Below are 27,000 nucleotides of genomic sequence, written 5' to 3'. Positions count from 1 at the left end.
TGTTGGCAGCAATAGGTTCGGAATTGGGCATCAATAAAGAAAATAGAACCTGTCGATTGTGTGGCTTACCCAGCAAAATGGAGACCGCACAACATGTCCTCACTGAGTGTCGTGAACATGGAGATGCATACATGAGACTGCTGGGCCCCTATGTTCATTACGGCAACACGATCAAAAGCGATGGCTTTTGGCTGTCATGTTTGAACTCTCCACTGAAAGCGTTGCAAATTGCACTTTATAATGTATGGAAGGCCATTGTGGCGACTGGGAAACTTGTAAAGTAGTTGCTGGTGAACAGTATGAAAAACTGGAATTATGCATAACCAGAAGGTATCTGATTGAGATGTTGGAACATGAACTACTATTATTCTTATCTACATGATGAACTGCATATGCCTGCAAGGAGAGCCATTGCTTTTAATGAATGGCAAATGTATGTACTTTGTACACCATTCTTGTATTGTACTATAATAGTGTTGATTGATTTTATTTTCCATTTTATATTTTCTTCTTTCTTTGCCTATGTAAAAGTTGTTTGGTATTATAAACATAATTCAATAAATGTAAACATAAACTGTGCTACTTTACAAAATTACAAAGAAGGATAACCATGTCACTCTTTTTGCCTGCATTCAAGGTAAAAAAAAACTGAGATGTACAGTTCCTACTTGCCAGTCTCACCTCACACTAAGGGAGCAAATGTGTTTGTTGAGGAAAGGCAACCATGAGGACAACAGCAATGAGCCGGTGCATAACAATGCGTTTCAGGGGAGAGTTGAAATCATGACCATTCAGGTTCACTATAAGCATATGTGCCAAATATGGACAGTGCAGGACGATCCCCAGAGTCCTGGCAAATCCACCACTGAGGAAACACCTCTGACACTCTAACCAGCCACTAAAGAGGTAACCAACCAAAAGCCTGAAAATATAGAAATAAGTAATAAACAACCCAAAGGTAACAAAAGTAGTGTTTTCAAAAGTAATTGACTTTCAGCAAACATAGGAGAAACATCAAGGGGCAATCTTCCAACAGCACCTGGGAAACAGAGGGTCCCTCCTCCTGCCAGCAAGACGGAGATCCTCCTCATCGGCACACCAGCTCCATCCTTCTCCCCCACCCTCTGGCCGGCCTCCCTTGGCCCTCCTCCTACCCCTACCTGCGAGACTAAGAACCTCTGGGTCATCTTTGACTCCACACCTTCCTTCTCCACCCATATCTCTGAGGTCTCTAAAAAGTCAAACTTCCTACTGCACCTCCTCGGAGTTACTCTGCCTTTCCTCTCCTTCCCTCAGAAGCTCACTGTCTCCCAAGCTCTGGTTCTCTCTAGGTTGGACTATTCTAACAGCCTCTTTCTAAATCTACCTGCCTCTACTGTCCGCCCTCTGCAACTTATCCAGAACAGGACTGCGAGACTTGTCCTTGGCCTCAAGCCCTGGGATCGTATCTCTCCAGCACTGAAATCTCTCCATTGGCTCCCAGTGGATGCAAGGATCAAATTCAAAACCCTCTGCATTGTCCACAAGGCTTTCTGAGGCCTGGGTCCAAAATACCTTCAGCTATCCCTCGGCAAATACCTCCCTTCTCGAGCTCTTCGCTCCTCTACCTCTAACTCCCTCCGGGTCAATCGATTTTCAAAGAAACGAGCTGGGGTAGATCTCTATCTTCGGCTGGGGCCTCCCTTTGAACCAGCCTCCCTGCCCATCTAAAACTTGAGGAGAACCATCTCCGGTTCCGGAAGAAAGGCAAGACCTTCCTCTTTGCTTCCGCCTTCGCTCCGCATCTCCCCTGCGGATCTGCTCTCCCTTGGCACTGTGCACCTGGCCACCCTCTGTCCCCTGGGCCCAGGTACTTGCTCAACCTGCCACCCTCCTGCACTGACTCGTGGCCACTCCTTGCACTGGGGACTGTATCTGTACCCTTACAGCCCCCCCATTTTTCTTCTTTTCTGCACTTATCAGACTTACCCAGTCTGCTGCCTTAAACACAGCACTTGCTGGCTGCACTACCACTGTTTATTGCCCCAATATACTATTTATTATTATTATTTATTATTATGCATCTGCTCTCCTCTGCTCCGCACTTTCCACACTCCCCCTTCCATGCACTTTTTCCCTTTTCCCACTGCCATCCACTTGCGCATTCTCAATGTCACTGGGCCTAGTAAGCTCGTTGTTGTGTCGTGTTCTCCCCTGTTCCCCTCCCGTGCCTAGTCGCGCTCTGAAACCCTTGTGTACAAGAGCAATACAAATAAAATATATCATAACACCGTAATGCATCCACCCTATTTATTTGATTTTAAATGCAACTATCAGCCATAAATGTGTACAGGAATTCAACCCTAGCAGCTGCATTGAAATCACTACAATGTTATGACACTACATAGAGGCTGCAACACGCATTACGGACTTGGTGTGAGAAGAATGCAATAAAGACCTTGTTTTGCAGTTATGTGCTTTTAAAACCTTCACTTCAGTATGCATTTTAAACAAACACTTTAAGACTGCATGGGTATATAGCCCAAGGGGTGGCATTCCACCGGGACCGGAGATGTATCCGGCAAGCCCTGGAAGAAGAACTGCAGTCAGCAGAAGAAGCCCAAAAGAAAAACAGATGGTCCCCCAGATCGAGCCCTCCGCTCAGCCAGAAAGAAACTGGAGGCTCACTATGCTGAGCATACTGCGCAACTACTGGCCAAGACCAGACAATTTTATTATGCCAAAAACAACAAGGCTAACAAGCTACTGGTAGCCAAGCTGGCCAAAACGAGACGCACCAATACCATCGTAGGGCTCCGAGACCCACAAGGGGTGATTCACTACTCTGAGACAATGAAACAACAACTAGCTGTGGACCACATAAACCAGGTCATGACGGCAACCCCACGAGATCGATCCAAACAAAAAGAATACCTGCGGAAGGCCGCCCTACCACGCCTCCCCAACTCCACGAGAGAGCAGCTGGAGGCTCCATTAACTGATGAAGAGGTCAACGAGGCTATCAAGGCCCTCAAATCGTGGGCCCCAGGCCCAGATGGGTTCTCCTCAAGGTTCTATAAAATATTCAAACCCCAACTGATCCCACACATGGTGACACTTTTTAACTCATTCAAGGAGTGGGCTCTGTGACCCCCTCAATGCAAGAGTCCACAACTATCCTCCTTCCTAAGCCAGGGAAGGACCTGAGAGACCCAGCCTCATACAGACCTATCGCCATACTGAACATAGACGCCAACCTATACTCTAAGATCTTGGCTAACCGGCTATCACTCATACTTCCAGACATTATCCACTCCGACCAAACACGCTTCATCCTCCACCGAACTGCGGGAGACAATGGGCCTCATTACACGGATGGCGGTAAGGGTTTACCGGTACCGGTATTTTACCGGTACCAGTAAATCCTTACCGCCTTACTACGAAGTCCCTTTGCGGGTTTGGGAATTTAATGCCTGCTTTTTGCAGGCGTTAAAAATCCAACCCGCAAAGGGACCAGGGAGCTAATTACGGTACCGCAATTTGCGGTACCGTAATTAGCGCCTTCCCCATTCCCATAGAGCCCTAAGGGGGAAAAATGGGAATGGGAAGGGCAATGGTGGAAGGGGGAATTACCGCCCCGCCAACCTTGGAATAGGGCGCTAATTCCCCTTTCCACCAAGGCGGTGCCGGTATTTTACCGGTATGAACCATGGCGCTAATAGCGCCATGGTTCACCGCCATCCGTATAATGAGGCCGAATATCCGGAGAACCCTGAACTTGATAGACATCACCCACCGAGACTCCGAAGGTCTCGCCCTTATGGCCCTAGATGCCACTAAAGCTTTCGATAGGGTGGACTGGTCATTCATGGAATGCACCCTAGAAGCCTTTGGTTTTGTCCCAACGTTCCGGTCCATGGTTCTGGCCAACTACAAGGCCCCTAAAACTATCCTGAGGATCAATGGCGCCCTCTCAGCTCCGATCCCCATGTCCTGCGGGACAAAACAGGGCTGTCCGCTGTCTCCCCTTCTCTTTGCCCTCACAATGGAACCCTTCGCCCAGAGGATCAGGCAGAACGAACTCATCAAGGGCCCGCAGGTGGGCCCATCTCAACACAAAATTGCCTTGTACGCCGACGACGTACTGCTGATGCTCTCAGAAGCTAGTACCTCAGCGAGGCATGCCCTGGCCGAAATAAAGAACTTTGGGGAGGTCATCGGCTTCACTGTCAAGTTTGCCAAATCAGTGGCCCTGGGAGTCGGCCTCCGACCAGAGGAGCAGGAGGCACTAACCATATTGTGCCCACTTAGGTGGCGGGAACGATCCATCCCCTATCTGTGAGTTCACATTTCAGCAAACCCGAAAGACACCTACCAGGCAAACTTCCCCAGATTATTTCGAGAACTAGAGGGGGACATGAAGCGCTGGACCACACAAGAAATTTCATTGATGGGTCGGATCACGGCCACCAAAATGAACTTGCTCCCGAGATTCCTCTATGCCTGCTCCTCCCTCTCCATACCCATACCGACACCGGCCCTTCAGGATCTACAGAGGAAAATGCTAAAGTTTATATGGAAAGGCAAGAAGGCCAGGATCCCCCACAAGACCCTGGTCGGTAATGCCAGGCTCAGGGGCCTGGGGGTCCCCGATCTCCAGGCTTATAGAGCAGCTGTGCAGTTAGCACACATCCACGCCTGGCAAACAAGCACAGCCCGCCCCAGATGGGTGGAACTGGAACAAGCTCAACTCCCCCTCCCCCTCTGATTCCTCCCACACATCCATCCCCCCCCCTCAGAGAACGCTAGAAGAACATTTTGCGGATGACTAAACACACCCTAAACTCCTGGACTGGGCCCTGAAACGGAAGGGAATCCCGAGAGGCCAAAGTCCTCTCTCACCAATCTTTCATAACCCAAACTTCTCGCGGGGGCTCATCCCCGTAACTTCCAAAATTGGATAGATGGGGGCCTCGAAACCCTGGAACAGCTATACTATGGGAACAAACCCTGCACCTTTGAACAATGCAAAGAGGTGTTTCAACTCCAGGAGGGAGACAGATTTACGTATTGCCAACTCTGCCACTGGTGCTCCCACCCCAAGACCCTCCAAGTGGGCACCCGCACCCTGATGCCCCTTGAGTTAACTCTCAGAGACTTACCAGCGAGAGGCAGAACCTCAACCCTATACAGACGCTTCCTGGGGGACTTTCTGGTGACAAAAACTCGATGTATGGCCCAGTGGGAGGCGGACTTAGGTCACCCGATTGACGATCAAACATGAGTAGACATCTGGACTCGCACCCACACCTCAACTTTCTGTGTCACCAACAAGGAATGCGCATACAAGCTCATGCTGCGATGGTACTACCCCCCCACTCAGACTACACCATATGAACCCACAAGTGGATCCTTCCTGCTGGAGGGGCTGTGCCCAGCCTGGCTCCTTCCTTCACATGTGGTGGACCTGCCCCAAAATTCGGCAATTTTGGGTTAGGTGTCTATCAACCATCGAACAGATTACTGGAACCACCCTCCCACTGGACCCTGAAACCGTCCTACTGGGGGTCCCGACCCCGGGGATCTACCCCCACTCCGGAAATAGAGCAAAACTATTAACGCAATGCCTCCTAACAGGCAAGACGGTGCTGGCCCGCTTCTGGAAGTCCCTGGACGGTCCCTGCATGGCACCACGGCAAGAGCGGGGGTCCTGCACCGCTTTCAGAATATTTGGGCCCCAGTACTGGACTATGACCAGCAATTCCCTGATTTGACATTCAAACCGATCAACACCCGATGGGCTCTGAGAGATCAGGAGGACACTTACCAGACGGGGGTGGTGGGCTGAAGTCATGGCCTGGGAGAACTGGAGGAGAGGGTCGGGGCTCCGGGGCTGGGAAACCGAAAAGGGGAGGAGGGGGAAGAGTACGGACCTGAAGAAACTATTAATGATATGCAAAATTGCCATGCAATGTTACTTGTAACCTGTCCTGCCTTGCTTTAAATAAATACGTTTAAAAAAAAAAAAGACTGCATGGGTGTAACTTAACAGTTATATGTGAAAATGTTTTTTACATTAAATTATCAGCTAGAAATATGACCTTTTTTATGTCAAACCATTATGTGATTCCTGCTTCCAGGAGTTTTTATGGTCTTTCAGACAGCAATTCCACACCCACATTCCGTGCATACTGTTCCTTCAGCCAATGAAGTTTAAAATGTCCTTTTTATCTTTGTTTTGAAAATGTAGTGTGCTGTGGCTTTCTCTTTACTAATAATTTCACTCTATACCATCTGATGAAGAGGTCTGTGGGACTTTGAAAGCTAATATTTTGCTCCACCTCTGCATATTATTTTCAGTTTGTCAACTCAAAGGTATCATAATCTGCATCTTGTGTAAAGGTTATTACTAAAATACTCCTATTTTAAAATCTTATCTGGAGTGCAAGTTGTATAGATCAGCGTAATTATCTACAGGTCACAATGGGTAACTTCAGGCTTTTAGACTACAGCCCTGTATGCTGGAACCTTCGGGTCGATATTTACAATGGGAAAAGTGATACTGTGAGTTCCAGAATGTGCAGTGTGGCTGCTAATAAGCCATGGTTCCCTGATCTGACCATCAGGACATCTGGGCCAATTAACAATTGACAAATAACGTGTGATTTTATTCCCCTGGTTTAAGGGCCCAAACGTTTCCTGTAAGGCAACTGAGGCACAAGTTGACATCAGGTTGTTGACTGAAATGATTATAACATAACTCTTTTCTTATGGTACTGTCTTTCTATTTGTTCATGTGACACAGGGTGTGACCGACTATGGGGACAGCGGCGTCTACATGATGCCTCTGTGTGACTGGTGCTCTACCAGGTTCCCTTGAGAAGTACACTGCATTCCGCGGTTAGTGGCTAAATCCTGCCCAGCTACACACCAGTGAAGAACACCCTGTTACATGAGCCCCTTGGGTCATGTGCCAAAGAAAGCCTTTGTTCTACAGAATGCTAATATGTGTGGCAATGTTGTAAGCCTCAGGGTGGGGTCAGCCCACTGAGGAATGTTCTATAATTGGGCCATACTATGTGACAAGGACAAAGTTGAGGCACACTGTTAATATATATGGAAATGTGGTAAGCATCATACTGGGGTGAGCCCACTGAGAAACGTTGTATATAACGGCCATACTACATGACAAGGTGTGCTTCAGTCTGGTTCCCGGACTAAGGACTCAGTGAACCCGATTGTAGACACAGGGGCAATCAGATGCACATCTCCCACTTCTGAGCCGAGTGGACATTCATTTAGACGTGAAATGGGCAGAATATCTGGCTTTTCCACAGGAATCCACAACGTTGCACTTGAACACATGAACATAACCAAAATATGGTGGTTATGCATGGCCAAAAAAATTGTAATAAAATATGTATCAGTGTAAATCCATTCAATTACATCCCAAAACTTTCCATGGCATACACTCTGCAATTTTTCAGAAATTCTAACGTTTATTCTCCTGGAATGCCCAGACTTTCCAAATCTGAATAGGCTGATTTTTAGACGGCTCAATCACATGCATTCCATCAGGAGCCATTCCATTTGGGATGTTCCCTTGTGCCCCCCATTCTCGCACACAGGTGTTGCCTGTTTTGCTCGATTCTTCTACCCTGCTCCCCCTCACCCCACTCAAGCCTACTTCTGCAGGAGTCTGTCCTGATACATTCTGGTTTCACCATCACCGTCTTGTGGACAATGCTGGATTTGACTTTTATGGACTTCATTCATTCATGATGCGTCACCCTTTCTCAACTCTCATGCTGAACTTCTTTTGCATCTTGTACTCATGGTGGCCCTGATTCATGCTGTTCCCATCTTCATCTTGTATCCTGGCTTGCAACATTATGTGTTACTACTGACTTCTGCAATTGAATTCACTCTCCCCTCTTGCTTCTCCACTCTTTTGACTGCTAACTCTCTGTTCTCTCCTCCTTTCCCTTCTTCCTTTTCCTATCTCCTCCCCTTACTTTCTTCTATGCACTTAATCTATCAGAATTGTCCCTGGACCTAATATGATAGCAACCTCGTCAGTAACCTCCTCCCTCCCCTTACTGTTTTTTTCCTCCCCACCCCCCCACCATCACTATCTGAAATGTCATCAGGCCTAATATGATAGTCGCTTGTTTTGTTCCTCCCCTACCTTTCTGCACCCCTCTCCCTCACCTCTTGTTTTCTTTCCGGCTGTACCAGAAATGTCGTCAGGCCTAGTACGGTTGTCGCCTGTCTGTTTCCATTTCCTTCCCACTTTCCCCCTCCCTTCCTTATCTATGTCTTAGCTCTTGCACTATCTGAAATGTCGTCAGGCCGATTACGATAGTTAATTTCACATCCTTACTGTTCATGGCTTGCAAGAATGTCATTGTTTTTTCCCTGGTTCCCTCCCTTGCCTTGAAGCGCTTTGAAACACATTGTGTATAGGCGCTATATAAATAAACTATCATATCATATCATATCATATCATATCATACACTAGTCCAATCTCGGTTTTAACTTTGGATTTGGGGACTTGTAGTTCTGGATTTATAATGGGAAAATCCAAGACTGCAAGTCCCAGAATGAAGTGTTAAAACCGGGGCTGGACTAGCGTCTACCAAATAGAATGGATAACACTGGCATGTAAAATATCACCAATGGAAAGACTATATAACGGTGTGTGGTCAGGATTCCCTTTATACTGCCACAATTGTGTGGCCCTCTGTCCACAAGGTCGATCGGGTATTACATTGCACACGCTGTGTTGCAAGCAGCCCCTACAAAAATCAAGCAATGTAGAAAGAGTTTAAGTATACTGTATTTTGCACAGTAAAGGGTTATGGTAGCAATTCATAAACTAGTAGTACTGCTAATGATATCTATGTACCCAACAAAACACTCACTTGCATGGGGTTAACTTTTTCCAATGATTACCATATCGGTACTCCCTACCCATCAGATGGTGATAGATGGCAAATGGTTTTAGTACCTGGGTATAATATGGTAGGGAATGGCAAATGCCCATCTGATGCTTATACAAGAGCCAATACTTTGGTCTTTTCAATACTTGTGTTTAACAAGAATTTAGTGCACGGACCAGATGCAAGGACACATACTACCTAAATAATTAGGTGGCTGAAGGTACACTTGTTTAGACATTTTTATTAACCAGAGTATATAGATGCAATTAAGCCATTACTTTTCAGCAAGGCTGCTCAGAAAGCAGAGAGCTAGCTCATGGAGATCACAATGGGTTGTGTTTTGGGCGGGGTGGGGGAAGTAATGGGTGGGAATGGCCATAGAGATTAGTATGGCCCTGGGCAGTCAATGGGTGGTTAAGAACCCAACAAAGTCCACAGCCTGTGTCCTCTCATCTCTCTTCTATTCTTACTTCCCAGTGAAATAGTTTCGGCTTCTGGGCATCGCTTAAAGCACCACCTAATAGTCCAAACTAAACTGAGGAATTTTGATTAAATATTAAGGTTTAAAAGGTTAATTTTGCAATGTTTACATGGGTTTATATTTATGTAAATGATACAAAACCGATTACTGCTTGAATAAAATCACCAAAACGAGTGCTATTGCTTGTGAGTCATCATGTTTGCTTGTTATGTTATGTTATGCTATGTTAATTGGCATTTATGTAGTGCCTTATATATCATTGGTATGACCTCAAAGCGCTGTTAGGTTGAACGCCCTCGAGAACCGCAGTTCAAGTCAGTAAAGAAAGAGAGAGTGTTGTATAGTGCGTGGGCGCACCGGATATGTGTGTAGCTGGTGTGGTTGTTGCATCATAGCTGCTTCTTAGCGGTAGGTGTGGTGCTGAGGAAATCAGATGGATGTGTTCAGTCTGGAACGTGGACACCTAGACTGAGTTCTGGCTGCGTTAGGTCTGAGGAGACGCCTAAGCTAGCCGGAATGTGCTCAGCTAGCTGTATTTTATTAGGATGATGAGGTGTTCGTGGGGTCATGTTAGTATGAGAACCGCTAGCCCGAATTTATCATGGTTTAGCTGTGTTCTAGTTGAGTGATGGTGTATAGGAGAGAGTAAGCGTAGTAGTGTGATATGGTGGTTATCGGTAAAGCGCCTGCGACCAGGTATGAGAGCAGGATAGAGGGGCGTACATAGCGGCATACGTATATAAAGCGACAGGATGGATAGGGTAAACATGTGATACAGATAACATGGGGATACAGGTACGTAGCATATATAGGAGATACAGATATGTACCTTCTACCGCAGCATCCATACCGTCCGCAGTATCCATACCGTCCACAGCATCTGCATCGTCCGTAGCACTGTAGCATCCGGCCATCCGTAGCATCCGCACCGTCTGCAGAATCCGCAGCGTCCGCACCATCCGAAGCTTCCGCACCATCTGCAGCATCCGCAGCGTCCGCACCATCTGAAGCTTCCGCACCATCCGAACCGTCCGCACCATCCGTTACAGGCACTAAATTCGTTCCATCCACTCCATCCACTTCATCCGTTCCATTCACTTCATCCGTTCCAGTCACTTCATCTATTCTATCTACTCCATCCGTTCATTTCACTTCATCTGTTCCATTCACTTCATCCATTCCATTCACTTCATCTATTCCATCTACTCCATCTGTTCATTTCACTTCATCCGTTCCATCCACTCTATCTGTTCCAAATACTCCATCCGTTCCATCCGCTCCATTTGTTCCATCCACTCTACCCGTTCCATCACTCAACCCGTTCCATCCACCCTATCCGCTCCATCCATTCTACCCGTTCCATCCATTCAAACCGTTCCATCCATTCTATCCATAACATCCATTCTATCCGTTCCATCTGTTCCATCCATTTCACTTACTCTATCCGTTTCACTCGTTCTATCTGTTTTAGTCTTTCTATCTGTTCCATAGACTCCCTTTGTTCTTTTATTTTCTTTGTTCAGACAACCTTGGATTTCTGTTTATTGTGACTATTCCTCCATTTACTCTAAGGGTCAATTCCTTATGGGAAGTAATTTGCGGAAAGACAGGTAGTCTTCGGTGTGTCGAATGTGGGGTGGAAGCAAGTTCCATAGACTGGGGGCCAAGGCTGAGAATGAGGATCCTCCTAACCTGGCTGGGTTGGTGTTTGGTATCACTAAAAGGAGGGAAGAGCTTGATCTTAGAGTGTGCGGTGGGTGGTAGGGTTTAAGCTTGTCCTGTAGGTTTAAAGGGGCAGTTTTATGCACTGCTCGGTGGGAGATGCATAAGGTTGTGAAAGTCACCCTTCGTGCAACCGGGAGCCAGTGGAGAGTTCTGAGAGCTGGTGAGGCGTGGTCTCTTGGGCCAAGTGCTAGAAGCATTTTGGCTTCAGCGTTTTGTGCTCTTTGTAATTTAATGAGGTGGTTTGCTGGGACCCCGAGGTAGAGGGAGTTGGCATAGTCCAGTCTCGACATTACAATAGATTGGACAGCGGTGTGTCTGTTGGGAAAGGAGAGGTATGGAAAAATGCATCTAAGAATTTTGAAGTGGTAATGGCAGGACATAGAGACGTTATTGATTTGACGAGAGAGGGTTAGATCAGAGTGGAGAGTGCATCCAAGGTTTTATTACTGTGGTCGAGGTGGTGGGTGGATTGCCCATGGATGTGGGCCATGGTAGAGGTTGGGGGAGAAGCTTGGTGTTGCCGCACACCATGATTTCAGTTTCAGGAGAGTTTAGGAGGAGGTGGTTTGTAGTCATCCAACGATCAATGTCAAGGGGGCAGGCTACGAGGTCGGGCTAACCGTTGGTGTTTGCAGCAGGATTGGTCACCCAAAGCTATTTGTTTACGATTATGTTCCTCATACCACCATAGAGAAGCTATGCAAGACTGAAAACAAGGACTGATCTCTAAGTTGGACACATTAAATGAGGAAGTTTCATGAAGTAGAGAATGAGGATAGTAGAATATGTTGCAGTGAAGAAGTTCACAGTGAATAAGTTCAGAGTGGTCACAACCCCCTGATTCAAGAACATGCAACCCTTGGAGTAGGTGGTGAACGGCTGCAGAACTCATCCCATTTTGCAATGGGGTCAGGTCCAGGATGGACTGAAAGAATCTGAAGATTGCCGTTTCTGCACTACCTGGCTGAGAAGCAGATGGACTTACCAAATGACTTGCTGCATCCAAGGATTGTTACGTGTTACGACTTGACAAGCTTAGTGGTGGGAGAAAGCAGGTTGTCCCAAAATCATGGGCCATACCGATGTGGAGCAAAGGGGGCAGAGTGAAGGTAAGGAGTATGTTCCACTGTAGATCTATAAAGGCATGAAGACTTGAGTTTGAGAATCCGTACGAGGACATGGGTTTAAGGAAATCTTTTGGGAGCGAAAAAAAAGAAGGTTCATGTCCCTGAAAAGCGGTCTAGCAGCAGAGGAATTGGTCAAGCCTGGAGAGCGATGCAATTCTTTGCAGCATAACAAGTTCGGGATGTGCAGAAGTGTCTGATACAATGTTTCTACAGGAGTTTATGCCAGAATTTCACAAATGCAGAGTGCACTACTATTGATTTCCTTTACACACAAGTAAAAAACGCACACATTTGCTTGGCAGACTAGAAAAAATGGCTTAACATTTGTCAAATTCGAGACCCCTTCAATTCACACCAGATATCAGAACTGCCACGAGGTAATGAGTTTCATAATCTCATAACAATTAAGTGGGCTCAGTTTCACAATACTCCATTATGTGCTTTTCCTACTGACATACATAAAACGGACATCACAATGCGAGGAAAGATGGGAAATGTTATGTTCGCAAAGCAGAAGGTTGCCAGCACACAGCACTACCACAACCTAGCATTGTAGAGGGCAGCTCAAAGGTCAAATACTACTACACATTTGCTGGATACAGAGTAGCATGTGCTGCAACAAATAGCAACACCACAAATGTACACACCTTTTGACATTATCAAGGCTGGAAGAGCAGAGGCTGCCAAAGCAGAGAAGATTGCAGAACGTTTCTGGGTTATATTAACTCTACGGTGCCAATGCCTCCAGGTTTTGGTTGGTGTAAACATACGTCCTCCGCGACACATCTAGTTCTTGAAGTTAAGAAATCATCATTAACATTATTTAGACTTCTTGAATAAATTACTTAACTACCAGTAATGTTCCTTCTGATGGATGTTCCTCCTGCAGATTCCTCATCTATGATATCCTATCCACAGTGCAGCTATTCTATGGAAACTTTTCTGCGACCAAGGAGTGCAGCGCAGCGCAGCTCCGTGCTAGCTCTGTTTGACATCTCTACACGCCCCACGCTGGTCATGACATCGAGGCCAATATATATAAAATCGTTGTGCCCAGTGACCTCAGTTTGACCCGTTTTCCCTAGCACTCTGATGCTGAGGGACCACAGAACCTTAGGTGTACTGGCTAGCCACCAAGAGATGCAGGTAGGGAGGGCGATGAGGTATTAGTGGGAGGAACATCCATCAAAAAGAACATTATTGAGAGGTAGGTAATTTGTTATTCTAATGGATTCCTTCCTCCCATGAATTCCTCATCTATGATAGACAAAGCAGTACAAAGATCTGGAGTAGGGAAAAGAGGAAAGACACCAACTATACCAAAATTATTTGGAGGACCACGCACTCAGCCCAGGCGCCCATTGTGCCCGGCACCTTGCAAACTCCCTCATGGCTGATTAGCACCATGCAACGCAGCCTGCGTGTATCCCAGCCACGAACATCTCCAAGTACTCCAACCAAGGCCTCGGCAAGCATCGCCTATGCCGCACCACGCATTCTGTTCAGGGCCCTGCCAGGCATCGCCTGTGCCACACCATGCACTTGGCCCAGGTGCCTATTGCACGCTGCACCTCGCAACCCTCTCATGTGGCCGATAAGATACCATACCACGCAGCCCGTGTGCATCCCAGCCACAAGCCTTACCACCCACCCTGCCCAGGGCGCTGTCACTTTCCGCCTATGCCCCCAAATCCTTAACGCTCCCCTCGACATGCATGTCCAGCCCGCCACAGCTCCCCACACACTACCCATACTGGCACCAACCGCAGGTCCCAGCTCACATCCCACGTGACACAACCATGCCCTCCTCCATCGTCACCTTACCTGCATCCTACCACCGCTCGCAACAACGGCATGGGAGCATGCTCGTCTAAGCGTAGGGCCCCAGACTGCCATTTTGCCAGAGCAATCATGCATCATGCTCCAGCACCACCACCGGCCACCCCCCCCCACCTACTATGTGCACTTATTAAAGCACGCTCCCTCATCGCCCACACATCCAAGACCGTAGACCACATTGTCACCAACAACCTCGACCTGCAGATCACCATGTCATCACCTTCACTATCCCAGCCCTGGAGCAGGCCCAGGCCCCTCCCATGCACCCCCCCAGTCACCTCTTGCTGCACCCATAATCTCACCAGCGATTCCATCCGGCCAGTGCTCATAAAAGCACCCCCCCCCACCCAATTGCATCGACGTTGACAGCCTAGTCAACCACTACAACGCAACCCTCAAAGTAGCCATTGACAAACTGGCCCACTCAAAACATGCATCCCTTAGAGAGCCACACGCACTAACTCTTGGTTCACCCCAAGCTCCTCGCCCTGCAGGCCGAAATACGTTCTACTGAACGCACCTGGCACTTATGTCCGATGGATGCCAACAAATCTTGCTTCATCACACTGGTCAGAATCTATAAAAAAGCCATCCAAAAGGCTGAAGCATCCTCCTACAGTACCTGGATCGCCAACGCCAGGTCCAACTCAAGCTAACTATTTACCATTTTACCAGAAATTTAATCCCCCGTCCTAACCCCAAACACAGCCCCCCCACCCCCCGCGCTGTCTCGTAGAATGACACCTTGCGCAATGAGGCCCAAAAAGCACCACTGGGTAAAACAGCTAGTTTACAAAGCAAAATCCAGCTCAAATCAACACCACCCCCCAGATCTCCATCAGCGCTCACCCAGACCACCCCCCTCTTCAGTTTCCACCCTGTCACAATGCCAGAGATCGTCGACATGCTCAAGAGCCTCAAACCTTAAAGGTGCTAAGCTGACACTTACCCGGCACCCCTCATCAAAGAGTGCACTGACATCCTAGCGTTGCAATTCATGAACATTATCAATGCCTCATTTGCCTTGTTAAGAGTCATGGTTCTCACCCCTCCTCAAGAAGCCCTCGCTCAACCCCTCCATCCCCACCAACTACCAGCCCATCACCACAGTCCCTTTTCTCAAGTCCAACAACACCTTGAGCAAAAACCACATCTTAAGCCCGCGTCAATCTGGCTTCCGGCCCAGCCATGATACATAGTCGGCACGCTTGGACCTCAAGAACTAGCTGGATGACGCCAGAGACTCTGGCAACCTCTCTCTCCTCATGCTTTTTTACTCGTCTGCAGTCTTTGGCTTGGTAGACCACTCCATCTTCTGCTATCACTTAACTACCAACGCCGCCATCTCTCCAAACGCAGCCAAATGGGTGGCATCATTCCTAAACAACAGCACATCTCGAGTCTTTGCTGACAACCACTCATCCACCCCCACAGCGATCACCTCTGGAGTGTCCCAAGGATCTTGCATCTCCCCCACTCTATACAACATTTAAACAAAACTCCTTTTTGAACTTTCTCGACTCGCTCAATATCAAATATATAAACTACGCTGATGACAGGCAGATTCTCATCCCCCTCACAGGAGACCACAGCATGGACTTGAAAAACATAAATTCCATCTATAAAAAACTATCCAAGGCTCGATGGCATCGCGCGGATGTGTCTCAATGATGAGAAGACCAAAGTCCTTGTCGGTAATCCCTCCCACCTTGCCAAGCTTAGCCCAAACTACCAGCTGTTTACTATTGACAGTCACCCCACCCACGTCTCCTCACCTGGGAAAATGCTTGGTTTCCACCTCGATGCCACGTTATCAATATTCTGCCATGTCAACACCACCGCCGCCTCGGCTGAATATGTGACCAAACTTATCAACGCATGCAGACCCTTCTTCTCAACCGACAACTGCCTGAACATTGCCAGGGCCATCATCAGGGTGAAATTGGACTAATGCAACGTCCTCCTGGGAGGAACCTCAGATCGAAACTTGAACAAATTACAAACAATTCAGAACAATGTGCTGAGAGCTGGGTTGGGGCTCAACAAACACAATCACATCACCACAGCCAGGAGAGCAGCACACTGGCTCCCAGTCTGAGAACGGATAAAATTCAAGATCCTCACCATCGCCCACCACTGCCTTGACAACACTGCACCGGGCTACCTGTCTGAAGGACTGTCCAAACCAGCCATGACCAGGCCAACTCGATCAGCCTATGACAACCGCCTATCTATTCCTAGACACAAGTGAACCAAAGCCAGAGGCTCCAGCTTCCTCGTTTCTGCTGCCACTCTAAGGGATGCCCTTCCACCCACCTTCAAATAAGATTCCTTCCTATTCCACTAATAGCTACCTCCTGCTATCTGACTAACATTCTCATGTTCCGTCATTAGCAGCACTCCTTCTTCTAACTGTCTGTAACTCACTAAGTTGCTACAAGCACCTAGACGCCCTAGGGTTAAGTGCGCTATTCAAATTTTAAAATACAATAAATAAATCCAAGCAAACCTGTGTAGAGATACCCACGTTGCAGCCTGGCAGATGTCCAGGACAGGGACTCCGACTCTGTAGAGCAGAGGTGGCAGCCACTCCTCTGATAGAAAAGGCTCTGAGACCCTTCAGCACATCCTTTCCAGCCAGATCATAGCATCCCAAGAAAGGGAATGATCCTCCTTGGCAGGGTCTGTTTGGCCACAGCCCTGCCAGCATGGGCCCCAACATAACCAATGAAAAACTGGCCATCTTTCCTGGCCTCTCTCATCTGAGAGACATAGTATCTGAGGACCAGCTGATGAAATCGATCCTCTCAGAGGTGAGAGAGATGAAAATCTGAGACCACTTTGGAAGAAAAGAGGATCTCACTCTCAAAGTCACTTCCTCTTTGGAGAAAAACAAATAGGGAGATTTAACAGATAACGCTTGGAGCTCACTCACTCATTCAGAAATCCCAGTAACCAGTAAAATCACCTTAAGGGTGAGCAAACTAATAGAACAGGAATGGAGGGGCTCATACAGAGCTCCCATAAGGAATGGCAAAACCAAATGTAAATCCCACACCGTAACAACAAACTAGTGTGAAGTAAACTGGTTACAGAAACCCCACAGGAATTGCACAACAATGGGGATTGTGAAGAACGTGCCCTGTTCTGGGGACCTCTTAAAAACCAAAATAGCGGTTAGGTATCCCTTAACAGTCCCAACCTGCAGGCCCACAGACAGCAACAACAAAAACACTGGGGATAACGGACAGGATAAAGTGTCCAAATCCCTTTCCAAGCAACAAGCTGAAAATGTACACCACCTCCAGGCATAAAAAGACTTTGTTGCGGTTCTCTGAGCTGAGTGGAGAACATCAAGGACGTTGTCCAACAAGTGCCAATCCTTGTATCTCAGGCTCTTAGTAGCCAAGCATGACGGTTCAGGCTGCTGAGGTTTGAGGGTGGTGGTGAGCCGCCACTCCGACTGGGAGAGCAGGTCGACTCTCTTCGGAAAGGTGCCAAAGAGGGCAGATGGACATGTCCAGCAACTCTGAATATCACATCCTCTGGGCCCAGTCCACAGCAACCAGGCATAATCACTTGATAACCAGAGGAATGAGAGGGATTGACAGGAGCGCAAAAAGAAGGTTGAATGTACATTTGCCTGCTCACTCAGAGCTCCCTGACAAGGCAATTCCCTGGAGCAGAACAGCTCACACTTCCTGTTCACATCAGAAATGAGGAGATCTACTTGAGGAGTTGCCAAAAATGAGAGGATCTCCTTCAGAATTTCCTGGTAGAGCTCTCACTTGTGGGAGGCCAAAGTATGTCGGCTCAAGGCATCCAGTGTAACATTTTCTCTTCCAGCCAGGTGGGATGCCATTCTACACAGCCCAGAACTACAGTTGCATTCCTTCTTTGCATAACAAGGACTCCACAGCACCCTTTTGTTGAGGTAGTGCATGGCAACTGTGTTGTCTGTAGGCAGGGATTTGTCTCTGGGATTGGAGGACATTGACCATCCGAAAGATGTTCACCATCCGGTTCTTGGTTGGTAATGCCCTGTAAGTGTCCAAAACTGCTCTGATAAACCAGCGAGACTACAGTGAAACCTGAGACTTCTTCCGGTTCAAGGAAAAGCCGAATATGTGCAATAGTGTGCATTTGCATAGCGTATCCTTACCTACATGAGCCAGTCATCTAGGTAGGGAAAGGCATGAATGGCACCAGAAAGAAGATGGAATATGAACCCCTGCCTCGTTCAGAGTGCGGCACCAGCTCTATTGCGCTCATTGAGTGAAGCTGACTGACCTCCTCTAAGAGGTTGGGGTCCAGGGACAAGAGGTTGGGGTGAGGGCCATGGTCCCACAAGGGATCTGTGGCAGAAAATCTTTACGCCTTGTGGCACTGAGGGGACAGTGGCTGCCGTCACCTCCCAAACCCCTCTGGTGGTACCTCTTCCGCTTCCCCCGGGAATTGCTGGCCTTGCGGTTTTCCAGGGGCTGCCTTGCCTCGACCTTGAGGGACACAGGAGGCTGAGGAACAAAATCCCTGATCTTTCACAGAAGGCGCAGAGGGTTGTTGTATGCCCAGACACAAGGACTTCGCTGTAACCTTTGATGACTGGAAATTCTGACGGGCGTCATCAGCTTTAGCCCCAAACAGGTTCTGTCCATCATAAAGCATGTCCAAAGTCTTAGCCTGGACATCATGTGTAAAGCCTGATGTCCTCATCCAGGTGTGACGCCTTACCACCATACTTGAGGCCATGAACCTGTGATGTAATCAGCCGTATCTAGTCCCAACTGTAAAGTCTGGTGAGAGGCTTCCCTGATATCTTGACCACAGACAGGAAGCCCTCCCTCATCTCCCTCTGAGGGATGCAATCTTCTGCATTGGCCACTACGGATCAAAGACTGTAAGAGAACCTTACAAAAAAGGTAACAGGCATCCCTCTCTAGAAAGAACATGGCATGATAACCTCTTCTGTGGTTTTTACCCACTTTGAGAGTCCGCAGCCATCGCTTTTTGCTCACTGTACTTTTCACAAAGGAGGAATCCATTTGTATTTCAGTCTTTGTCCAGTACAGAAGGACAGTCCAGCACCGAAATGCCTGGCAAACCTCCTTTGAACAAGAGTGTCAACAGCAACCCCAGACATGTGTTTCAGCCTTGTTAGGCCTCATCAGTGAGGTGGAGCTGTGCCTCTCTAACACAGTGAGCAAGGGGTCCACGTCTGGGTTCCCCCAGTTAACTTAGGGTGACCAACCCCAAGTTCCTTGCAAAAATACAAAAAAGGTAGCATGCGCCCCTCTCTAGAATCAATATAGCATGATGACCTGTTCTGTGGTTTTTACCCACTTTGAGAGTCTACAGCCATCGCTTTTTACTCACTGTACTTTTCACAAAGGAGGAATAACCATTTGCATATCAGTCTTTGTCCAGCCCACAAGGGCAGTCCAGCACCGAAATGCCTGGCAAACCTCCTTTGAACAAAGGAGGAATATACATTTGCATTCTATCTAGAGAGGGGCGCCTGCTACCTTTTTGTATGAAAGAGAACTTTGCCAGGATGCAAGCAGCATTAACTACGCGTGGGGCAAGGCTTCCTAACGCAAAAACATTCTTCCTCCAGGCGTCCAGCCTCTTACTCTCCCTGTCAGGGGGGAGAGAAGGAAAGGCAGATGCCAGTCACAGCCTGTATCACTAGGCTTTCAGAGGAGGCATGAGTGGACAAGAAGGTCGGATCTGAGGGGGCAGGACCATGCTTCCTAGCCATCACCCTGTCAACAACAGGTGCAGAGGCGGGCCTCTCCCCACACTTCTAGCAGTGGCCTCTCAACTGCTATCCTAAATGGTAGCAGGGTTTCCCTTTTCGGGTTATCGTCCACAATGTCCATCAATTTGAATTGAATCTTGGGCCTGGATGAAGCAGAGATGCCCAGGGTATCAGCCCCTTTAGCCATCAGTTTCTGAAAAGATATCTGAAGCTTACCAGGAAAGGGGACAGGAAGAATGTCCAGTTCAAGGGAGCTGTCTAGACTACTGGCCTCCTGGAGCTACGAGGCCAGTCTCTGGTTGTCTTTACCTTCCTCATAGAACTCCTCCGGGAAGTCCCTCTCTTCAATGGAGACCAAAGGTTCCAGCCCAAAGGGCACTTTGTCCCCCTCTTCATCGTAGATGTCATACATCTCAGACATAAAAGGTTTCAAGGGAAGAGGAGCATATTTGAGAGGGTACCCCAATGCCCACAGCACGATCAATGCCAACGACGTTGAGGACAAAGTCGTAAATGGTGCTGAGACCTCAATGCCCGACCGAGGGTGGGGCCTGACAAAGCTGGGGAGATTTGTCACACTTTGGGTCCAGGACTGAGGCTGAGGGAGTGTGGGAGTGATCCGCAGCGGGTACCCTGGGTTCCATGTAATAATGTCGCCACAAAAATCTCGCCATGCAAAAATATCGCCGAAAAATGGCCGTTTTTTGTGGCAACATTGTTGCATGGAACATTTTTTTTTGCCCCTGTCCCCATATATATGGTCACCCAATTAATATCGCCACGACATTTTCGCGGCGATATTATTTACGGCGACCATATATATGGCAATATTATTACCTGATACTGTACCCTGTCGGTCCCAGAAGACACAGTGGAACCCACTGAGACCATCAGTACCATCACCTGAGCCTACGGCGCTGAGACCGAAGCCGCCCGCGTCTTGGCGAAGATATCAAGCATCTTTAGGTGAACCTGTTCCCATTCCTCAGGGTGGAGGATTGGGTCAGAAAGAACACCTGAGCTGCCTTCTCTCGAGATTCTCTGAAGCAGAGGGTCTTCTTTTTAGTAGAGGACGAAGAATGCTGGTGGGAGGAACCTCCTGGGGAGCAGGTGCCCTTGTGGTGCTTCTTCTTCTTGTCCTTTTCCTTGCAAGGGGGGCGATATCTCTTCGGGCTCTTGTTTCGAGCCGCATGACCCGGAAATAAACTGCTTGACTTCACCCTTTGCATTGTGGATGTAGCCGAAGATCTTTTCCACCCGTTCCGATAGAGCCTTTGGGTGCATGGACTGGTATGACACGCAATCCTGGGCGTCGTGCTTCCCGCCCAAACAAACGCAAATCCGTTGCAGATCTGATACCGACATCTGCCAGATGCAATCCGTGCATGGTTTGAAAGCTGAGGGCTTCACATGGTTGGGCATGGCATTGAAGAAATTCGAAAAGCTTGACGAGTGTGTTTCTGAAGCGAACTGAGCGTGCAGAAAAAGAATACTGAGGTCACGTGTTGAGGCACCTCTACATATAGTGGCCCCAACCTCATGTCCGGTACGGTACGTGTAGAGGTGTTGGACGGAGCCAATGCAGAGCTGCGCCGTACCCCCTGGCGGTGGAAATGATTCTGGAGAACTGAAGCGCTCAGGATAGGATATCATAGATGAGGGATCTGTGGGAGGAAGTAATCCACTACAAATATGGGTTTGATTCCGAGAACACGTTTTGATGCACCACCCTATTCTTTGAGTGTGGTACACTCCAACTGTAGCCCCGTTTAGACTAACATAGGATTCGGATATAATGCACCTGGACACACCATGAACTAACAACTGGCACAGCATACCACACTGAAACGACAAAGCCCTGGTGATAGGTACCAATACAAATGCGCATGTTATCTTTCAATCCCATCATGTTTTGTGCAATGTCACTGGCCCAATGTGCTTTAAAATTCCTCAGTAGTTGGTAAGACTACACTAGTTTCCTCAGTCATTCCATGCAGGAGAACATGAGTGGGCCTCACGCCATTTAGTTTGGCCTGGCATCATAAAGTCTCTGGTGTGGTCCATCCCCCACCAATTGATGTGTTTGTCCCCAAAAGTTTGGGTCCAGTCGCACCCCTGTGGGAAGTACTCCAAATAAAACCTTCAGGCATGTTTATTTTTAAAGTATATCAGTCAAGATGGCATTTGGGAGAAACTGGAAGAAAATCTTTTAACCTTTTATCTGAAGCCGCCGGTAAGCACTGGTATGTCAAAAACCAATGTTCGCTTCCAAAACCGCTTTATGCAGCCACAAAAATGTAGCTTTCTTCAAATACCTGAGAGGTTTAAGGATACCCATTGCAACTTATCACATTACTGCTGCGACAAAGCATGGGATGCACATTCGAGGACATGCCTAACATCCAAACAAGTGAAATCTCATTAACAGTCTGTTGCACTACTTGCCACTCTCGTGCATCAACACAGGATGCTGTCTTTACACCAGACGATTCGGCTCTCATTTCAGCACGCACAAAATACCAGCCAGAACGACAAACTAAAACATCGACCGGCCCTACAAGATGGCAGCGAATTGCACACAAACATCTACTATAAACATACACTGCGAATGGTGCGCATGCACCCGCTGAGTTATTCTGTTCGCCCCGTTCTACAAATCAGCTCCAGTGAATTAGGCTGCAGTGTAATGTTGACGCAATTCTTACACAGCTACTGTAAATCATTGTTATGTATGTAGGCTGCACAATCGGATGATCAGGTAAAATGCAGACCAACCCAGCAGTACACTCCGAGGAACCGCCGTCCCTATGGAGAGAGAATAAACCATTCTTTGTTTGCGGTGGCATTCCAGGTTTTTCCTGGTTACTAAATATAGAAATTCAGGTTGAAGTGAAAGTCTATGGTTGAAAGGCAGTCATCTGACAGCGATAACCGCAAGCAGCAGCACGCAGCGCATGGACGGCTGAGCGTGCGCTCCCCACTGCCTCCTCTCCTCCTTCCTACCTTAGCGTACGAATCGTTCCGCGTGAACCACTTCAGGATTTCCATGGTCATTCCTCACCGCTGCCACCCCAAACTGACGCCGCCCGCACTGGCTCTGGGAAATCCAACTTCACGTAACAGAAGGGGGCACGGAAAGCCTACCCGTTCACAGGGTAAGGCAGGCTTCCGGCAGGATGGCAGAGGGAAGCTGGAGCATCGTGTCACACACTGCATCCATCCACGCTTTCACGAGTCCTCTCGGCACAGCAGCCAGTGTTTGTAGCTTGGCAACTGCATCTCTTTAATAGGTACTTTTTTTTTTAATGCCCTGAGCTCGGCGCTCGTTTAGCTGTTCTGACACTTGACTACTATCACATAGGAAGCCAGAAAGGTGCTTCCAACAAGCCCCCTATGTATTAATAAGCAATGTCATTACAAGAATACGATGAATGTTATGTTAATATGTATTCCTGAACTAATTCAAAAACACCTCTATAACACATCGTGATTGTTCTACGTGATGCGGACCAGTCCTTAAATATTTTCAATCAAACTTGCAACCTATTCCATTTATACATGCATGCGAAACACGTGTCATGTCAGAAATGACGTAATCATATCTGGATCTGGTAACGTAATGAATTATAGTAGTATAATGCTACTGTTACATCAAACACTTGTGTCTGGCGAGACGTATTATCATGGAAAAGGAAGTGCTTTTAAATGGGCATTTTCCTGCAACACAAACGCCCGATGCTGCGTGTGGCTCTCCCTCTGGTAAGAGCAACATCTCGGACCTAAGAAACGCCATCCGAAGACGGTCTCCAAGGCAATGTGCACTTACAAGTATACTATATGCACACAGGACTTGGGAGTGGATGGAGACTGGGCCAGGGTTTAGAGTTCACCAAGGGCATGTCAGTACATGCTAATACGTTGATTTTACTGACGTTGGGAAAGCCTTAACAAACATTGGCAAAGCCAATGGTTTTGGACTTTCTATAGGATTTGGAAAGTTGGTCCATGATGAAAAGAGGGGGACAGTGGGAAAAAGGAGCAGTGTGGTGTGAGGGAAGGAGGGGGCGAGATGCAAGGGGATGGGAGGTGGTGAGGAAGAGTGGGGTATCGAGCAGAAAGGAAAGAAAGGGGAGGAATGAGCCTGCATGACACTGTCTGCAGATGTAGAGGTGAGGAGAGGAGGGAGTGGAGGGCACAGGGCGCAAATGCCAGTCTGCTACGGTTTAATTCTCAGTGCAGCCCGGCAGTCGATCTTCCTAAACCATGGCGTCGCTCTCACTAGTGTTAGCGCAGTAACCAGCTCTTTGCCGGTGGTGGAAGCGGCAGTGGCAGCACCAGGCACAGCATCATGAAGGAGGAACACAATGGCAAGACATCCCTGCTAGGCACCCTTGCCGATGTGAAGGCTGCACCTGCTGCCACCCTCAGAGGGGCTTCTTTTAATAAAACAATAGGGCAGTCTGCCCACACAAAATAAAGATGCGTCCTGCACTCATCCAGGGACAACCTACCCAGATGGGGATAATAAACTGCAAGAATTCCAGTACAACCATGTCCGGAACAACCTTGCAAGGTGGAAAAGATGATACCCCTGGAAAAGAAACTCCAGGACCGGCCATGCTTATTACATGTGGGATATTTCAACCCATGCCAATGCACCCTACTACACCCCTTTGCCAATGGGGGAAAAAAACTGCCAAAAATGGAGGCGCCAACAACTGTGCGCACTAAATCTGCAAAAACTGCGCATGGTTCAGAAATCACAAAGAGGCTGCACCACCTTGCCACACACAGGCAAAGTTGATAGTCAAAACAGAACTCCCTGCAGGAGAAGGCCAGTGAGTGCTGTTACCAGTTACATGAATCAATGCCACAGAAATGTGCTACAAATCCGAAAATGCCCTTAAATAAAGCTTCCTAATCAATGGCAACCTTCAAAGTGCTGTTTTGGCGCTAAATTCAGTCATTTTCCCAGTGAATTAATGAAGTGCTGAAATCATAGATTCTCCAGTGCAGTCAGAGGAATCCAGGCCTCAATGACTGACGGCTGCATCAGAAAATTAGCTGTCAAACCCAGTTCAAAAGTGTTTCTGTTTCCTGATTAAAATTGCAAAATCCGCCTATTTAAAGCGTTTGTGAAGGGCTAATTCTTTTAATATGTACAAATCCCTTATAAACGGTGCTTGTATTTTATATGTGAAATGAAAATACTTTAATTTAAAGGAACCCAGTCTGGAGCTAATAAACTATTTAATTCTGATCTGAAAGTCCAGCCTGGGAAAGATTCACATTTCAGGTTGACACTCAATTGCTACAGCAAGGCTAATGCCTGCTTAATGGTTCCCACATAATGAAAACAAATAGAGCCTCAGACATTCGTCTCTGGCTGAGCCAAGAACAATGGTAAGATGCCCAACTGATCTCTACAGGGGAGCTTCCCTCTCCAGGAAGGGCAGGGACAGGATGCTTCCCACTACACCCCACCCTGATCAAAGGGATCTGACAGCTGTTTGTTGAAAGGAGAAAAAGAAAAAAACTCTGAACTTCTTGGTGTTTAAATCTGTATTTGGGGTTAAGTTTGCAACTCTTTAACTGTGCAACCTGAAGGAGTATAAATCTAAAAATTGGTAGTGGTTAGCCTAATTTTAGGCTTTTTAAGACATTGATGAAATCTGTACCACTTAAGGACCCAAAGTTACGAAAAAATCCTTATGGTAGCAGAAATATTAAGGTTGCAAGCCTAAAATTGTATGTACATGATCCACTGATAAGCACCCAGAGGTGTACCCAATTAGAAATTATTAATCCAAACTGTTATGATTAAAATTGATGAAATCCCATAGAATGAGAAAGACAGCTCTTGCAGAGATGCGAATTGGATGCCAGGATAAACCATAAAAAATGTAATGCATGTGTCTGATTTTAGTAGAGGGCATGATTGTAAAAATGTGTATTTATGGGAAAGCTAAATTGTGGTCAAAAGCAATGTGGGAGTTCTTAAATCGCATCATAAAGATGACAGCTCTGTTCAGACCGTCAACCACGATCAAGCATGTGCCTGCAGCCACTCACAGCGGTGGGGGTATGTTTTTGAAATTCTGCCCACACCATAAACTGGGGGATGGCATTTGACAGTATAAATATAGGAACTTCACAACCCATAAGACATATTGCTTCCAGAACCCATCCAGATTTCAGCGCAGCACCTTGTTCCAGAGCTCTTCATCTTGTTGCAGAATCCAGACCTTAGCATTGCAGAACTCTTGCCAGCTTGACCCAATTTCAAAACTTCCAAAACTTGAAAGAATAATTCTGATTCCGCTTGGCTTGCTACCATTAAGACTTGCCAGCTGAAACTTGCATCCTGTAATATGCCGTGTCCAGCGACCAGAAGGGCCCATCCTAATCCAGCCTGAGGCGCAGTCCAAAATTGACCAGAACCGCGCCGCTGATCCAGTCCCTCCAGAGGTGCCCTGCTGCTGATAGACCTGATCCAATCCAATGTCCAGAGCTGACGGTCCAATTTAATTACAAAGGACTGTAAGTATGAAAAGGAAGAACAGTGAACCATAGTATATCTGCATTGTATTATCCCAATCTCAACCCATCCCATCTTTAAATTCAGAACCCTAGTATCGTTAGAATCCTTCTTGTGCTGATTTTTCTCATCTGTGTTAAAAAACCATAACTCCTTAGTGATTTTGATTACAGTAATTCCCATACAGAACGGAAACTAGAGTATCACACATGAAGAGTTATGAGCGGCCGTGAATAAATGATTCATGTGTGGCATCCTCTTTTTCATAGTCATTACTATAGTGTAATAGAACTTATCTGTCATTTTAAAAACCAAATTCCTGTTCCATTTTCGCACCTATTTTGCAAAAACCCCGCTCACTGAAACCTCCATAACGTCTTCAATTTAAAAGATAGAAAAGTAATTTCAACTCTCACTGGTACCCAAGACCCTTAGCTACACCCACAACTAATAACTGCACCCGTGAACCCCAATCTAAATGTGCCTATTTGTTTGGGGCCGAGGCAGCAGTATGAATGGGCCATCCCTCCCTTTGGGTATACTAATAGCATAAATGAGTTCAATATATTTCTACATAAAGCCATTGACTTTGTGGAAAGAGGACATTTGGC

At 47.3% G+C, this 27,000-nt stretch overlaps 1 protein-coding gene across 3 annotated transcripts in view; it reads right to left on the bottom strand.

The window, feature by feature from the left end:
• The window catches only part of WDR17 (WD repeat domain 17), a 2,439,098-nt gene that overhangs the window by 2,224,810 nt on the left and 187,288 nt on the right, over window positions 1-27,000 (bottom strand). For 2 of the 3 annotated variants that reach the window (XM_069631439.1, XM_069631440.1), the window contains exon 1: window positions 22,855-23,111. The exons of the other annotated variant lie outside the window; for it this stretch is intronic. In XM_069631439.1, the coding sequence (XP_069487540.1) occupies window positions 22,855-22,905 (51 nt within the window). In that variant the 5' untranslated portion in view covers window positions 22,906-23,111. Of the gene's footprint in view, window positions 1-22,854; window positions 23,112-27,000 lie in introns of those variants that run through there. 3 annotated transcript variants of the gene reach the window in all.

The sequence above is a fragment of the Ambystoma mexicanum genome, chromosome 6q, assembly GCF_040938575.1.
Source record: "Ambystoma mexicanum isolate Mex_15411 chromosome 6q, UKY_AmexF1_1, whole genome shotgun sequence".
Classification (NCBI taxonomy): domain Eukaryota; kingdom Metazoa; phylum Chordata; class Amphibia; order Caudata; family Ambystomatidae; genus Ambystoma; species Ambystoma mexicanum.
The sequence above is the reverse complement of the archived record's forward strand: the minus strand, read 5'-3'. Positions and strand labels throughout refer to the sequence as shown.